General features: G+C 42.1%; 2 protein-coding genes across 8 annotated transcripts in view; both read right to left on the bottom strand.

Moving 5' to 3' along the window:
• LOC126175514 (uncharacterized) overlaps positions 1-4,482 on the bottom strand; it is a 96,746-nt gene extending 92,264 nt beyond the window's left edge. For all 7 annotated transcript variants that reach the window (XM_049922337.1, XM_049922342.1, XM_049922343.1 and 4 more), the window contains exon 1: positions 4,313-4,482. In XM_049922337.1, the coding sequence (XP_049778294.1) occupies positions 4,313-4,469 (157 nt within the window). In that variant the 5' untranslated portion in view covers positions 4,470-4,482. The remainder of the gene's footprint in view (positions 1-4,312) is intronic.
• Positions 4,483-9,852: 5,370 nt separating this feature from the next.
• The window catches only part of LOC126175509 (uncharacterized), a 68,671-nt gene continuing 60,095 nt past the window's right edge, over positions 9,853-18,428 (bottom strand). Inside the window, exons 3-4 of the mRNA XM_049922336.1 lie at positions 10,496-10,554; positions 9,853-10,140 (exon numbers count right to left, since the gene is read on the bottom strand). Of these exons, the coding sequence (XP_049778293.1) occupies positions 10,087-10,140; positions 10,496-10,554 (113 nt within the window). The 3' untranslated portion in view covers positions 9,853-10,086. The remainder of the gene's footprint in view (positions 10,141-10,495; positions 10,555-18,428) is intronic.

Here is an 18,428-nt window from a genome sequence, read left to right as displayed (position 1 = left end):
GAAATAGATGAATTTCAGCCTGCCTTCACTGGAATTCGTCTTTCTGCATTTGCTCCTCACCGCTCAGAAGCTGCAGTCTGACCTCAAACCACCTGTGTTCCTTCTATCCTATGTTAGGACACGAGAACATCACTTACATTTTGCTTCAGCGCATGTCATATTTAAAACTCCTCCTGCACGTTTGCATGTCGTCGTCAAAAACAAACCATGTCACTGTAGAAATATAGTAACATCACTCGAGTGGGAAGCTCTGTATTTCGTAAAATGGGGTAGATTACGTGAAGTATTAACAATGTTAACGTCCTTCACATACATCGTTATAAATCAATGTTATAATACATTGCTTACATGGGACGCTACGGTCGCAGGTTCGAATCCTGCCTCGGGCATGGATGTGTGTGATGTCCTTAGGTTAGTTAGGTTTAATTAGTTCTAAGTTCTAGGCGACTGATGACCTCAGACGTTAAGTCGCATAGTGCTCAGAGCCTTACATGGGAACAATGGGCCACTGCCACTAAAATACATTCACAAGTCAGACTGTCGGTACACTATCTCTGATTAGTGTACAGAGAAGCTTTTGGATGTATTTTCGTGCCAACGGACTCTCATTGTACCACCATCACGTACAGGAAAACATTTATTAATATGATCGCTTCTGATTGTCAAGTATCATCGAACAAAAGAAGTAAATATATTCTGTGTTATCTCGGAAATCTTCAACTTCGGAAACCATTGTCATTCCTACTACTTTCGATGTTAAAAACCGTCATTTCGTACTATGTCTTGAATACTGTCTTTTCCTTGAAGATGACTGACAATATTCTTAACTTGTAGCAGTTATAAAAGTCTATGTGTGTGTGTGTGTGTGATAGAGAGATAGAGAGAGAGAGAGACAGAGAGAGACAGAGAGAGACAGAGAGAGGGAGAGAGAGAGAGAGAGAGGAAATGTAACGGGGAGGCATAATTTTTGCTGTAGGAACCGAGTCGGTTTGACAAAGAATTTCGCCTCTCTGCTACTGCCTCATTTAGGCATCCCGTGCATGTGACATGGGTGCGGTGCCAAGCACGGTATGGTACGTACAAAAGCTCTAAAAACTGGGCCGAGGCCCTCTAGCTGTAGTACAGACTTTGATTCCAGTTTAGTTACGACATTCCTCCGTCGGAGGTTCCAGTCCTCCCGCGTCCATGGGTGTGTGTGTGTTGTCCTTAGCGTATGTTAGATTAAGATAGATTAAATAGTGTGTAAACCTAGGGACCGATGACCTGAGCAGTTTGGTCCCATAGGAACTTACCCGCAAATTTCCAAATTTTTAGCGAAGACACCGACATATGTGTGCCTGAATGCTCGATCTTCCATTTTTAACTTCTGAAGATATCGAATTTCAATGTCACAACACTATTCTCATATCTGGTAGAGTAATATTCAGTTATGTAAAGTATAGAAACACAGATCTGTGGGTGACAGGGCAGTAAGAGTGAAGTATGTGTCTTACTAAAGAATCTGTACTTTCGTAGTTGTCGTACATTTGTATTAAATTACTGCGGTTTATTTGCTGTCATTTGTGAGGCTCTTAGAAAATTCGTAGAAGCATTCATCTGCATCCACATGATTACTCTGCAGTTTACAATTATGTGCTTGGCAGATTGTTCATCGAACCACATTCAAGCTATTTCTCTATCCTTATATCCTCGAACTGATTGCGGGAAAAACGAATAGTTAATTTTTTACGTGGCTGGTCTGATTTCTCTTATTTAATTATGATCATCATTTCTTCGTATGAAGGTAGGTGGCAAAAAAAATATTTTCACACTCTGAAGAGAAAGCTGATGATTGAAACTGTATGAGAAAGATGAGGCTGCAACGTGAATGGCCTTTGATTTAATGATTGCCGGCCTAATTCGTGTGTTATATACGTGGTACTATCTCCCCTACTTCGCAATAATACGAAAGGAACTGCCCTTCTCTGGACTTTTTCGATGTCCCCTTCATTCCTATCCGATGTTGACCACACACCACACAGAAGTAACCTAGTACAGGTCGGACAAGCCTATTGTAAGCCGTCTCTTTAGTAGACCTATTGCATTTTCTAAGTCATTTTCTGATCAGTGTATGGCAGTCTTCCGTTTACTTACCCTACAATACAGTCTAATAACCTCCTAATCAGAGTTTGAGCACAATTTGTATGAACTTGAAAGTTTTTCACATTTTCATATATCTACTAAACACGTATTTCTCTGGAGTGAAAAATTCCTTCAGTATCTGTGAAATTTTCTGTAGACAATTTAGTCTACACAAGACATTTTAGTTCTACGTAGTCTTTGTTTTCTACCACACTTCTTATTATAACCAATACATTTCACTTGTTATCACTTAACTCTTTCGCAATTTAGGTAACTAAAGGGAATATGCAATAAGACGAAAATTAATTAGTCTTTTCTTCAAAGGCAGTAGCTACATAGAAGCCACTGCGATTTACGATGATTCCCTGTTCGTCAAATGAAGCAGGATATAGTTCTTCATGGGACATACATCCGAAAGGAGTGCAGTTCACATTGATCGGTGAAGGTACCATGTCCAAAGATTTGGAGGTTAGTACTTCCATGCAACATTTTCATTCCTCACACTGTGTATCCTCGATCATAAAAACGATCATGTTCGGCAATATTCCTGGGTGCATCACGTTATCTGACCTCTCGCCGTCTGAGGGTACGTCGACAATCATTAGTTAAACTGAATCTGATCTCACACAATAATAATCCGCCACCAGAGTCCTCGTTAGTCCAGTTCTTATATATTCACAGCGTCACGAACGGTGACGCCGATGTGCAGTTATCTGAAGAACACAGCGAACTGATCAAAGAGAACACCCCTTGCGCTCGCCCGTCACTGCCGATCATGAGACCTGTGCCTGTCAGTCGCGTTAAATGTGGTTGCCACTGTACCCGCTATTACACACACGTCTCTTCTTGTCTGTTGCACAATGTAGCGGTCATCTGCTACTGAGCTGGCCGTGCTCTAAACCTGCTATCCTTCGAGCAGCAGTGACTGTAGTCAGGAATGCTCCCAATGCATGTGAAACACTGCTGTCAGCAACAGCAAACTCCTGGGCTAATCACACTTTGTCCGTCCTCCAGTTTCCCCATGATTCTTCCCCACCTAAGGGCATCCAGATGCTATCTCCGGGCCACGACGTAATGAAATACACCACCACACTGCACCGTAACGCTCGTTGATTAACATACATCGTCTTCTCCCGGCACGTAAATTGCTTCGTGTCGTAAGGCCAGCCAAATTTGTCGCTATAGTCACGCCGACATCACGCCATTTGACGTAAAGACTTCAGAGAACACTTTTCCTATGAAAACGTGATCCCACAATTCTATTCATTCCCACTGAGTGGTTAACCTATTCCGTCCTTAAGTTTTGCGTTATACTTACTTAAAGGTAGTAGAAGCAGTTACGTTTCTAATTTAATTGTTAGTATGCAATGAGCTGAACACCGTGTGGCAAGGTGCCATCACACAAGTTACTGTGGCTGCCCTATAGCCTGTAGACTTTGCCTGTGTCCCCCCACCCCCCCCCCCCCCCCAGTCGAATACTTCCAACATTCTTTTATCCATGCTGAAATATCGGCCGTACCCCGCACGGTCCGAACACTTTGACATCTTGAGCAGAGGTAAACCACGTGACAGATATGCGCACATTTATCTCAATTCAGATCGGATTCCTTCTTAACATAACAGTCCTAAGAAGACAAGATCGTTTCCCTACTGATAACTTTCGAAGGGAGACGTCATATCTCCATTGAATACTATCATTTACCTGTCAGTCTGTGAAAGTGTCACATTTCGACTCATCCGTGAGCATTCAGCCGGCCGGACTGGCCGAGCTGTTCTATGCGCTTCAGTCTGGAACCGCGCGACCGCTGCGGTCGCAGGTTTGAATCCTGCCTCGGGCATGGATCTTTGTGATGTCCTTAGGTTAGTTAGGTTTAAGTAGTTTTAAGTTCTAGGGGACTGATGACCTAAGAAGTTAAGTCCCATAGTGCTCAGAGCCATTTGAACCATTTTTTTGAGCAGTCATCCATCTATTATTCCCAGATAGTGTCTCATAAATATCTTTATTTTATGGGCACTTTCAGCATGACGGCACTCTTAATAAGGATGCATAAATCATTACTAAGATTTGTTTAAGAAGTCTCTGTCAGTTTTCAATAGAATCAATTTACCTAAGGTATTCCTGTTTAGATGAGAAATACATGGCACACATCACTGGCATCGAAGTGTTTAACTTTTAGCTCAGTGTGCTTACCCTCATTAGCTAAATCTTTGCAGTAACTCAGCAAGTTGCTTGATAAAAATTTTAGTTCCTTTGCTTGTTCCAGATGAGGACAAACTCTAAGTTTGAAAAATCTCCTATGCTGAGCCTTGAGATCCGAAGGCTGCGTCGTGTTTGATGTACCTTCCATGGCCCTTTTCTCTATTTTTAAGATCCTTCGTTATCGAGCTGCAGGAACAGGCTTCAAGGTGCAGTGACTATGCAGGACGAAAGATAGACAGGACTATTTATTACATATACTTGCCTAAGGATAAGTCACCTGAGAATTAAGTAATGATGCAGATTGCAATGCACAAGTCCAAACCTGAAGTCTGGTTATTCTTAAACACCAGATCAAATCGTCTACTACAGACGACAAATGTACACCTGCAATTTTACAGATGTGATGGCTCATTCACAGACAAAGCTGACAACAGAAAATGTTTTCACGTACATTAGAATGGGACATGAGTACAAAAACTGATCAGATGAGATATCCTCAGCAATATTTGACAGACAGTCATGGTACGATTTCCTTCAGTTTACTCATTTTGAGCCGCAAGGGACGATCCGTGACAGTGCATTAAAGATAAACTTCTTTGGTAATATCCCAATAATAATATTTATTCTCGATAACTTGTTTCAGTTATCTGAAGATGGTAACACTGATTACCGAAATTGGCTATCAAGAAAAACGTTTAGTATTATCGATCTTGGCCAACTAGTTTATCTTCTCTGATGTAATAATGATTTGTCTAGCTACTGAACTTCGCGACTTTGCATAGATGGCTTCGGAGGACCGAGTAGAAACTTTACAGTCGTAATGATGTTCTGCTATTTTTCCGTCACAACTTAGTCCTCCAAATGTGAAGTATATTGAACTGATGTCCCGCGGCACTCCTTTCTGCCATCGAAAAGAGTATTCGCGCTAATAGAATACACTAGCGCTCGACTAATTATTTCTGGCCCGAAAGAATATGAAGATATTTTTGCATTGCATGCTCAACTTTCTAACTTGGCTGTGAACTGCACATTTAAGAGTTTTGAAGAAGATTGTAAATGTAATGGGAAAGAAACTAAGTGGCTGTCATTACAGATTTTCTTCAACTAACCGCTTCGTTTCCTGCAATACTTCTGAAGGAAATGTGACAGTGGTAGGAGAACCAGATTATCACAGACTGCGGTTCTGGAACGTCGGTGCTGAAGAAAGATAAATGTTTGACGAATATGGATGCTACGCAAGTTGTGTCATCTCGCGGGTTGTGTCATCTCGCGTGCCCTAGAACTTAGCCAAGTTTCTTCACGTTAAGCATTTGCTAGAGAAAAAATTTTGCATTAGAGTGGAAACTGAATGAACAACTGCCTTTGTACAAGATTTTGTTTGCATCTAATACTGTAGAAACGAAAGAAGAGACGCCTACGAAAGACGTGAAACACAACAGAATTTTACAGACTTTGCTGTCTGAATTCAGCGCAAAGAATTATTATTTCGATTCCTTACATTTCACTACACAATGCCTTTTTTCAGTACCAATAATTGTGACTACTATCCTAAACATATAAAAAGGAACCACAGTGTAACTCTTTACTTATTATGACACTGTAACCTCACTGACCTTCCCATGAACCATGGACCTTCCCGTTGGTAGGGACGCTTGCGTGTCTCAGCGATACAGATAGCCGTACCGGAGGTGCAACCACAACGGAGGGGTATCTGTTGAAAGGCCAGACAAACGTGAGGTTCCTGAAGGGGGGCAGCAGCCTTTTCAGTAGCTGCAGGGGCAACGGTCTGGATGATTGACTGGTGTGGCCTTGTTACACTAACCAAAACGGCCCTGCTGTGCTAGTACTGCAAACGGCTGAAAGCAAGGGGAAACTACAGCCGTAATTTTTCCCGGGGGCATGCAGCTTTACTGTATGGTTAAATGATGATGGCGTCCTCTTGGGTAATATTTTCCGGAGGTAAAATAGTCCCCCATTCGCATCTCCGGGCGAGGACGTTGTTATCAGGAGAAAGAAAACTGACGTTCTACGGATTGGAGCGTGGAATGCCAGATCCCTTAATCGGGCAGGTAGGTTAGAAAATTAAAAAAGGGAAATGAATAGGTTAATGTTAGTTATAGTGGGAATTAGTGAAGTTCGGTGGCAGGAGGAACAAGACTTCTGGTCAGGTTACTACAGGGTTATAAACACAAAATAAAATAGGGGTAATTCAGGAGTATAATGGTAAGACAGAGATTCAGGAACCAGGTCTTAAACTGTAAGATATTTCCAGGGGTAGATGTGGACTCTGACCACAATCTATTGGTTATGAACTGTAGATTAAAACTGAAGAAACAGCAAAAAAGTGGAAATTTGAGGAGATGGGACCTGGATAAACTGAAAGAACCAAAGGTTGTAGAGAGCTTCAGGGAGAGCATTAGGGAACGATTGACAAATGCAGGGGAAACAAGTACATTACAAGAAGAATGGGTAGCTTTGAGAGATGAAATAGTGAAGGTAGCAGAGGATCAAGTAGGTAAAAAGACGAGGACTACTAGAAATGCTTGGGTAACAGAAGAGATGTTTAATTGATGAAAGGCGAAAATATAAAAATGCAGTAAATGAAGCAATGAAGCAGGCAAAAATGAACACAAACGTCTCATAAATGAGATTGGCAGGAAATGCAAAATAACTAAGCAGGGATGGCTAGAAGACAAATGTAAGGATGTAGAGGCTTATCTCACTAGGGGTAACATAGATACTGCCTACAGGAAAATTAAAGAGACCTTTGAAGAAAAGAGAACCACTTGCAGTTGCATGAATATCAAGAGGTCAGATGGAAACCCAGTTCTAAGCAAAGAACGAAAAGCAGAAAGGTGGAAGGAGTATATAGAGGATCTATACAAGGGCGATGTTATTGAGGACAATATTATGGAAATGGAAGAGGATGGAGATGAAGATGAAATGGAAATATGATACTGCGTGAAGAGCTCGACACAGCATTGAAAGACCTAAGTCGGAACAAGGGCCCGGTAGTAGACAACATTCCATTAGAACTACTGACAGCCTTGGGAGAGCCAGGCCTAACAAAGATCTACCATCTAGTGAGCAAGATGTATGAGACATACGAAATACCCTCAGACTTCAACAAGAATATAATAATTCCAATCCCAAACAAAGCAGGTGTTGACAGATGGGAAAATTAACGAACTATCAGTTTATTAAGCCACGGCTTCAAAATACTCACACGAATTCTTTACAGAAGAATGGAAAAACTGGTAGAAGCCGACCTCGGGGAAGATCAGTTTGGATTCCGTAGAACTATTGGAACACGTGAGGCAATACTGACCCTACGACTTACCTTCGAAGAAAGATTAAGGAAAGGCAAACCTACGTTTCTAGCATTTGTAAACTTAGAGAAAGCTTTTGACAATGTTGACTGGAATACTCTCTTTCCAACTCTGAAGGTGGCAGGGGTAAAATACAGGGAGCGATAGGCTACTTACAATTTGCACAGAAACCAGATGGCAGGTATAAGAGTCGAGGGACATGAAACGGAAGCAGTGGTTGGGAAGGGAGTGACACAGGGATGTAACCTGTCCCCGATGTTATTCAATCTGTATATTGAGCATCCAGTAATGGAAACAAAAGAAAAGTTTGGAGTAGGAATTAAAATCCATGGAGAAGAAGTAAAGACTTTGAGGTTCGCCGATGACATTGTAATGCTGTCAGAGACATCAAAGGACCAGGAAGAGCAGTTGAACGGAACGGACGGTCTCTTCAAAGGAGGATCTAAGATGAACGTCAACAGAAGCAAAACGAGAATAATGGAATGTAGTCGAATTAAATCGGGTGGTGTTGTGGGAATTAGATTAGGAAATGAGAGGCGGAAAGTAGTAAATGTGTTCTGCTATTTGGGGAGCAAAATAACTGATGACGGTCGAAGTAGAAAGGATATAAAATTTAGACGGTCAATGGCAAAGAAAGCGTTTCTGAAGAAGAGGAATTTGTTAACATCGAGTATAGATTTAAGTGTCAGGAAGTCGTTTCTGAAAGTATTTATATGGAGTGTAGCCATGTTTGGAAGTGAAACGTGGACGATAAATAGTTTAGACAAGAAGAGAATAGAGGCTTTCGAAATGCGGTGCTACAGAAGAATGCTGAAGATTAGATGGGTAGATCACGTAACTAATGAGGAGGTACTGAATAGGACTGGGGAGGAGTTTGTGGCACAACCTGCTTAGGAGACGGGATCAGTTGGTGGGGCACATTCTGAGGCATCAAGAGATCACCAATATAGTATTGGAGGGCAGCGTGGAAGGTAAAAATTGTAGAGGGAGACCAAGAGATGAATACCCTAAACAGATTCAGAAGGATGTAGGTTGCAGTATGTACTGGGAGATGAAGAAGCTTGCACAACATAGAGTGGCATGGAGAGCTGCATCAAACCAGTCTCAGGGCTGAAGACAACAAGAACAACCACCTCACCGATATTACTTTTGGAAGGCTGAGACCAAACTCAAAATCAATGAGTAATATTATACATCATGCAACAGGCCCACTGACTCAGTAAAGATATAGGAATTGCCTTTATTTGCGGAGTCAATCGTTAGGATTAGAAGGAAAAGACAATTAATCTCTCACAATTCTCGCAGACACGCATGACAATCAAGTTTCTCTGAATATTAACGTACACCACGCTGGTGAAAAAGCAGGATAAAACACGACTGGCGCGAAAATGAAATATGCGGATACTCCTATTTAACTAAAAATCTCTGTTATAGAGATTAGGCATTCTAGTACGAGCGTATTCTAGCGATTTACTGGATTGTAAACTCAGTGCCCTCCACGACAGCTAAACCAGTAGCACAAATGTTTCTAGCAGTGCAAACCTGGAAGTGGCCAAATTCAGGCAAAGGTTATATAAGCCGTGTTTATCTCTAAACAATTGTATAAACTGCGTTTTATGTATTTTTCTGACAAGAGAATAATAATAATTGCTAAACCAAATTTTGATGTTTAATTGTCAGATGTTAATGATGTATCATTGAATACATAATTCCAGATCACTACATTTCTGGGTGTAACTCTCTCCACCTTCACTTGACCACCAAATAAAATAAACATGTAGAAAAGAAACTGTACCTTTATAAGTAAAGAGAGGATATTACGACTTTCGTTTTAATCAGCCAGTAAGTAATCAGTTCACGAATTTTCTTAAATGTTCCTTTCGATATGATTCCACACCAAATAAAGAGTCGCTTAACACACAACTTGAGTCATTTTGAAGCCACTTGATGTCGTAGAATTGGTCGAACGGTACAAGTGTTTCAGACAAGGTTGCAGTAGCGACCAAAACATAGGAGACAACAACCATTACTGAAATGTTCCTTTCATTCATCTAGAACCAGTTATTTTGTAACGGGACGTACCTCCACACACACACACAACTCTAAGATTAATTGGCTCTGTCTACAGAAACTATGGTTTTGCAGAGTCTTGTATGCTTGGCGTCATTCTTCGGTTAACATGCAACACAGAAAGCACTTACTTACCTGTACGATCCTGAAGTCTGCGGAAGATACCCGTCACACGTCTTGCTGGCTGTGGAATATCTAATATGTGCAAGTTCTGGCATATTTCTATGGTAAGGTCTATGTGAGAATAATTGGACGCCCCGCCCATCTTTGGCTCCACGCCGCTTACTGCTGGCTGTGAAGCGTAGGCTCCTTTCGACGTTACGTCCGTTTCTCCTTCAGTTGTGGGATCAGTTGTAGTATCTGTCGTTACGGGTACTGCCGTGACGGGTCCAAATGATTTGGCAGGTAGAGTTGTGGGCGCTCCAGAGAAATGTGCGGAAATTAAGTGTGCCAATGAGAACAAAGTACAGCTGGAAACATTTGAAATGAACGTCTCAGACATACGTAAAATGTAAATGCTATCTATAAATAGCAACTCCAGCTTACCATGACCTTGAACTGCCTGGTGTAGAGAATCACAAACCTGTCACGTGTCGCCCATTATAACATCCACGATATATATATTTCTTTTATTACGAGTGGAATATGAACGTATTGATAATATTCATTCAATTATGTAATTATTTCTTAAAAAGATGATAATTATGTAAAACAGAGACAATATTTGTCTCACATTCTTTGTTAATCTATGTCATTCTTTTCTTTTGTTTTGTACCCTTTTGTCGTCTTCTTCTGATGTACATCGCCGATTCAAGACGCGAATCGATTTGAGGTCTGTTAAATGAAAAACATTTAATGTAAAATTATTGTACTTTTATATTCATTTGCTGGTAAAAACAAATAGAGCCAAATGCGTTAAAACTATTTATGATTAATTATTGAAAATTCGCTTCCTGTTTTAATTATAATTTTGTATTAATTGTTTTATCATAGCTGCAAGAAGCGCAGCCATTGTTAGTTGCGATTATATAGCAAATTCGTCTGTACTTCCGGTTGAAAATAGCATGGGTTTGTGTTAATCTAATTTTAAAAACAATTTAATAATTTTTTATTGGTGGCATCAATTTAAATGATTTAAATGATTTACTGGGAAAAGGAAAATCTTAATTAAAAAAGAAATCCTCTATCTTTTGTTGGCCGCCCTCTTAACTTTTATTACAGCGGCAAATTTAAATTACTTGAAACTGCAAACTTTCAATATTCCGATGTGTAAGAAATAAATGTGCACCGGTGGTACCGAAATCTATTTATAAAAGAAAAAAATAATCGAATCAGACAGCATTTTCTAAGAACAGTGCTGATGGTATTTATTGTTGAACAAGATTTCATTGCTGATGTATGTGGCCAAAATTAAACTAGGCACGAATCACGGAGAAAAATATTTCTGGTACCATACGTCAGTGTTGTGTGCGCGTGGTATTCTGTGGTTCCCTTTCATGATCAATTTGCTAAGAATAATTAAATCCATCGAAGACAAAAACTGTAAAAGCTCTGATGTACGATCTGTAATTTTAGTGATATGAACACAGCTTACAGTCAACATTATTACACTACGTCAGGTGGAATTCTTGTGCCATTTGAACAAAATAATTATCCGGGAGAAGTTGTAGTTTGAGTAATGCATTATACATGTGTATAATATTGTCAGTATCACTTACAAAAATCAAATCAATGCAACTGCTAAAAAAAAAAACAAAAAAAAAAAAAAACAGAGTGAATTCAAACCGCAGAATACCATAGAGTATCGTATCATCCATATTCATTGCACTTGTCGATGTTGATGATACACAAAATCATCCACACCATGCATGACATCATAAGCCGCATCTACTTTGTTTATAATATATTTATACACGCTTTGCATAAAAATGGCAATATGTTAACACAGTTACGAAACTAGCGCTACTATAATTCCAACTAGCTACACTAAGCAACAAAATTATAGGGTCACTTTTCCGAAACCCCGTAATTCTCACCCATTGCGACGGTTAAGACTGAAATTTGGCTTTACGGACAATCTTGCTCTGTAATGCTGCAAAAGCACGGTGCTTTGCGGCGACAACCTCTGGCTCGCCGACACTTAAAACAGCCAGGTATCAACAAATGCGGGAAAAAAGGCCAGACCTCGGAATTTCGTGTGATGTGTAGGGTTGATTAATGATGTCACATTATCACCATGTTGCACCACAATTCCGCCCAAAGACACCGTGGACATGTCACACGATCGGAAGGTCGTCAAACCCGTTCTACCCATATTTCTACCCTTGTCTTGACGCCTCTGCCATTGAGGTCACCACCTCGGTAGGAAAAATTGAAAACATGTGCTTTTCTTATTAACGACCGAGGTAAACATTGCAGACATGTTGCCGCTAAGAAACGGCTCGAAAAGGCCGCAGTGTGCTAGGTCAAAGGGCGTCAATGTAACCACCACTTTCCCTGTGGCGTTGATTCCCACACATTTCGCCTTCAGCAATGGCAGTTCGCAGTGCTATGAGCAACAGGAAGCCGTTCTTCACAATCTTTCACAGCACTGACACTCTGGGGAGTCTCAACCCTTCCCTAAGGACAGTGTTTGGCTGCATCACCATCGAACGTGCTCACGCAGCGTGACTTTCGCGTTTGCCCTCGTGTACAGGTGGAACCACTAGGGACCGTTTAAAACCATTTCACGAGATCCGAAGGTGATCCGAAGCAGCTAACAAGGATACGGCACGACCGTGGGATCGGGGATTTGTCCGCAATTTTGTGGGGTGAAAGAGGACCATTAACACCTCACGTGGGTAAAATATTAGGACGCACTACCCGGAAAATCCCGGGAAAAATCGATCCAAAGTTTCTTAGGTGCTTTAGAAGTATAAAATGTAAGTAATCTGCCGAGCCGCCGTCTGGCCTCGGTGTTTAGGGCTCGGATTCTTATGCCAGAGGTCTCGTGTTCGACTCCTCCTGTGCCACTTTTTTTTCTTCTGTTTCATTTTCTTTGGTTATTCCACCAATTATTCAGAAAGTTTCCCAAACCTACACTATCTTTAACAAATTAGTTACATTATTGAATAAAAATTATTTTCTTTTTGTCCAACAACACAATTCATGGCGGTGGGTTTTCCATTTTTCATTGCAAAGTATATGAGGAGAAACATTGCCTTTTTAATCATAATAACAAAGTCGATTGGGAAACATTCAATTTTTATACATATAATAATTATAAACAAGAACCACAGTGGTAATTATCGTAAAAACAAACAAAGCAATAATTTTAGCGACATCTTGCGCAACTTATAAAAGCGGATTTTTTAGAATCACAGGGCGTTTGCAATAAATCTGTACAAAAACATGCCTCATTAACGTTTACGAAAATGTTTCGAGTTTCTGCCAATTATGAGGGGCAAACCAGGCATATTAAATCATATCTCGGAATTTTGGTGACGATAATTGATGGTGAATTATAAAACGAATTTTTATACTATCTTCCCGGGAATTAATTTCACGATTCTCCTGTAACAATGCGCTGCAATTTTGCAAGCAACAGAGGAAACAAAAAGTGCTGGAGGAGGAATCGAGCCCGAGATCTCTGGCGTAAGGGTCCGAGCGCTCACCATGTGGGCCAGACGGCGGCACGAAAATTGATTAACATTTTATGCTCATAAGGCACTTAAGAAACTTTGGATCGATTTTTCTCGGGATTTTCCGAGTAGTGCGTCCAAATATTTTAACCACGTGAGGTGTTAGGGGTCCTCTTTCACCACACAAAATTGCGGACAAATCCCCGACCCCACGGTCGTGCCATCTCCTTGTAAGTATGCTTATGCTGTTTCAGAACTTCTGTTTTGTGTCCACCTGTGGTGTTGACGTGGTGGGATGCCTGATTAAAACGGCGAACTCTCTCTCTCAGACCTCGAGTTTGGCGAAGCACTCGTTAGCACTCTCCCAGCTTTATTGAGAATTTCAAAAATGTCTCTATAACTAACAGAACCTTCGACGGCGTCTTAGGCCCTTGCAGACCGGCAACCGCTTTGACGCTCTCCAATTCTCGATGGCCTATAGTGAAGTACAAGAGCAACATTGTAGTAGCGAAAGATCAGCGTGGTAGTCTGCCTGATGGTGCTTCTGCTAGACTGTAGTTCAGGCTGTGATGATTGAGACATTCCCGACGTAATGACTGCTTCATTAGTTCACGGGCTTCTCGTCGGATAATGTTGTGGAAGCTGCACAATATTTTAACGAGACATACGCTCATAATCATCAGGTGATTACTAAAGTGCTGCTGCAGTGGCTCACCATATAATATACACTCCTGGAAATTGAAATAAGAACACCGTGAATTCATTGTCCCAGGAAGGGGAAACTTTATTGACACATTCCTGGGGTCAGATACATCACATGATCACACTGACAGAACCACAGGCACATAGACACAGGCAACAGAGCATGCACAATGTCGGCACTAGTACAGTGTATATCCACCTTTCGCAGCAATGCAGGCTGCTATTCTCCCATGGAGACGATCGTAGAGATGCTGGATGTAGTCCTGTGGAACGGCTTGCCATGCCATTTCCACCTGGCGCCTCAGTTGGACCAGCGTTCGTGCTGGACGTGCAGACCGCGTGAGACGACGCTTCATCCAGTCCCAAACATGCTCAATGGGGGACAGATCCGGAGATCTTGCTGGCCAGGGTAGTTGGCTTACACCTTCTAGAGCACGTTGGGTGGCACAGGATACATGCGGACGTGCATTGTCCTGTTGGAACAGCAAGTTACCTTTCCGGTCTAGGAATGGTAGAACGATGGGTTCGATGACGGTTTGGATGTACCGTGCACTATTCAGTGTCCCCTCGACGATCACCAGTGGTGTACGGCCAGTGTAGGAGATCGCTCCCCACACCATGATGCCGGGTGTTGGCCCTGTGTGCCTCGGTCGTATGCAGTCCTGATTGTGGCGCTCACCTGCACGGCGCCAAACACGCATACGAACATCATTGGCACCAAGGCAGAAGCGACTCTCATCGCTGAAGACGACACGTCTCCATTCGTCCCTCCATTCACGCCTGTCGCGACACCACTGGAGGCGGGCTGCACGATGTTGGGGCGTGAGCGGAAGACGGCCTAACGACGTGCGGGACCGTAGCCCAGCTTCATGGAGACGGTTGCGAATGGTCCTCGCCGATACCCCAGGAGCAACAGTGTCCCTAATTTGCTGGGAAGTGGCGGTGCCGTCCCCTACGGCACTGCGTAGGATCCTACTGTCTTGGCGTGCATCCGTGCGTCGCTGCGGTCCGGTCCCAGGTCGACGGGCACGTGCACCTTCCGCCGACCACTGGCGACAACATCGATGTACTGTGGAGACCTCACGCCCCACGTGTTGAGCAATTCGGCGGTACGTCCACCCGGCCTCCCGCATGCCCACTATACGCCCTCGCTCAAAGTCCGTCAACTGCACATACGGTTCACGTCCACGCTGTCGCGGCATGCTACCAGTGTTAAAGACTGCGATGGAGCTCCGTATGCCACGGCAAACTGGCTGACACTGACGGCGGCGGTGCACAAATGCTGCGCAGCTAGCGCCATTCGACGGCCAACACCGCGGTTCGTGGTGTGTCCGCTGTGCCGTGCGTGTACAGCCCTCTCGCAGTGTCCGGAGCAAGTATGGTGGGTCTGACACACCGGTGTCAATGTGTTCTTTTTTCCATTTCCAGGAGTGTATTTCTATTTGTATACGTGAAATGTTGTGAGGCTTGCATAACATAATTTGACGTGATGCCCGTAATCAATGAAGCAGTAATTCAGACTGCCTATTTCTTGGTGTTGTTGTCTGCTTAGCATAGTAGTTTAGCCGACATGAGTTTTCCGCGGTTGTAGACGTCGTCAGGCTCGATGTGGTACATCCACTGATTTCGGCTAAAAAATGGAATGTCAGCTATTTGCTTGCGATGGTATTTTTTAGCCACATGCATTTTTAACTATTTAGAAACGTGAATAACATGGCAGGCACTTAGTTTCAGGCTCTGCTGCTATGTTTTACGCATCAGTTTTGACGGATACATGTTTGTTTGTGTGTGTATACGTTAGAGAGAGAGGGGGGGGGGGATAATGAAGGAGGGACAGAGAGATAGAGAGTAAATGCAGAATGGTAATTGAGGGAAAATCGCTTGTCTATGTTTGCTTGATACATTGCTCGGGACACAATTCAAATACGATCAGTACAGAAGACGGACCACACTGCCTTGGTCATCCACGATTATTCGAGCCGCATCTGCTCTTATAAGATGGGTACTTTCAGGTTGTTACTCCATACTGGAACTACTGACGGCCTTGGGAGAGCCAGTCCTGACAAAACTCTACCATCTGGTGAGCAAGATGTACGAGACAGGCGAAATACCCTCAGACTTCAAGAAGAATATAATAATTCCAATCCCAAAGAAAGCAGGTGATGACAGATGTAAAAATTACCGAACAATCAGTTTAATAAGCCACAGCTGCAAAATACTAACACGAATTCTTTACTGACGAATGGAAAAATTAGTAGAAGCCGACCTCGTGGAAGATCAGTTTGGATTCCGTAGAAATACTGGAACACGTGAGGCAATACTGACCTTACGACTTATCTTAAAAGAAAGATTAAGGAAAGGCAAACCTACGTTTCTAGCGTTAGTAAACTTAGAGAAAGCTTTTGACAATGTTCATTGGAATACTCTCTTTCAAATTCTAAAGGTGGCAGGGGTAAAATATAGGGAGCGAAAGGCTATTTACAATTTGTACAGAAACCAGATGGCAGGTATAAGAGTCGAGGGACATGAAAGGGAAGCAGTGGTTGGGAAGGGAGTAAGGCAGGGTTGTAGCCTCTCCCCGATGTTATTCAATCTGTATATTGAGCAAGCAGTAAAGGAAACAAAAGAAAACTTCGGAGTAGGTTTTAATATCCATGGAAAAGAAATAAAAACTTTGAGGTTCGCCGATGACATTGTAATGCTGTCAGAGACAGCAAAGGACTTGGAAGAGCAGTTGAATGGAATGGATGGTGTCTTGAAGGGAGGATATAAGATGAACATCAACAAAAGCAAAACGAGGATAATGGAATGTAGTCGAATTAAGTCGGGTGATGTTGAGGGTATTAGATTAGGAAATGAGACAAAGTAGTAAAGGAGTTTTGCTATTTGGGGAGCAAAATAACTGATGATGGTCGAAGTAGAGAGGATATAAAATGTAGACTGGCAATGGCAAGGAAAGAGTTTCTGAAGAAGAGGAATTTGTTAACGTCGAGTATAGATTTAAGTGTCATGAAGTCATTTCTGAAAGTATTTGTATGGAGTGTAGCCATGTATGGAAGTGAAACATGGACGGTAAATAGTTTGGACAAGAAGAGAATAGTATCTTTCGAAATGTGGTGCTACAGAAGAACGCTGAAGATTAGATGGGTAGATCACATAACTAATGAGGAAGTATTGAATAGGATTGGGGAGAAGAGAAGTTTGTGGCACAACTTGACCAGAAGAAAGGATCGGTTGGTAGGACATGTTCTGAGGCATCAAGGGATCACCAATTTAGTATTGGAGGGCAGCGTGGAGGATAAAAATCGTAGGGGGAGACCAAGAGATGAATACACTAAGCAGATTCAGAAGGATGTAGGTTGCAGTAGGTACTGGGAGATGAAGCAGCTTGCACATGATAGAGTAGCATGGAGAGTTGCATCAAACCAGTCTCAGGACTGAAGACCACAACAACAACTCCATAGGTTGTACAGTGTACCTTATAGTCATGAAGCGTTCAACAGAGAAATGAGAGTCATTCCGTACATTGCCTATACCGCTGGTTACAGTGTGAAGTTGTTTAACAATACCCACAGAGTAATTATTAGAAAAAGAATGAGTAACTCAGGTAGTGGTCTGCTACGACCAACTCGGATCAGTTTATCACTGTAAATCTTGAACAGTTTCTTGATCACAGAAGTTACCTCCAATGCATTATCTGAGTAAAATATCTGATGAAAATGGCAAAGTATTGAGAGAAAAGAATGTTTTACCCACGTTTTCCATAGACATTGGACACATAAACATCGGAAACAGAACCTTCAATGGTTCTGGTGCTTATAGTACTTGTTGACTGTCCCATTCTGATAAGACAAAGTCGAGAACGGCAATCAGCGCACACCTACACTCGGGGAAGGATACTATTTACTAAAATTTCAAAAAATAATAAACATTTACATAAAGGAAATTAAGGAACATTTGCTTACTATTTTAGAAGAGGTAGAAATAATGAGATGACTTAGAACTACTCTTGAGCTTACCCTTATGGGCAGGTAGAATTATCAGTGACGTTTGCCTGCTACTGTGATGCTGACTTCAGTTACTGTAATGTCTGCTTCTTAACTGTTATGCTTTATGACCTGATATCTAGTTTTGTTGTGTGTACAGGCCTTTCCCTATCTTCCAGCGCTTACCTGTACCTATATGTCGGTGTAGTTATGCCATTCCTTATCGAGATTTTTGTGGCCTCTGGTCCGTTACATAACTGCCCTACGTTTTGCACATGTGCTGCTGAGTTTCTTCAAAGGGCGGACCCTGTTTATTCGTTCTATGTTGTACCAGTGTTTCTGGCCACTATACGAGAGGTGACGTAACACATATATCCAGTAAGCTCTTTTAGCGTATTTT

The sequence above is a fragment of the Schistocerca cancellata genome, chromosome 3 (assembly GCF_023864275.1).
Source record: "Schistocerca cancellata isolate TAMUIC-IGC-003103 chromosome 3, iqSchCanc2.1, whole genome shotgun sequence".
Taxonomy (NCBI): Eukaryota; Metazoa; Arthropoda; class Insecta; order Orthoptera; family Acrididae; genus Schistocerca; species Schistocerca cancellata.
This window is presented reverse-complemented; position numbering and strand designations above follow the sequence as displayed.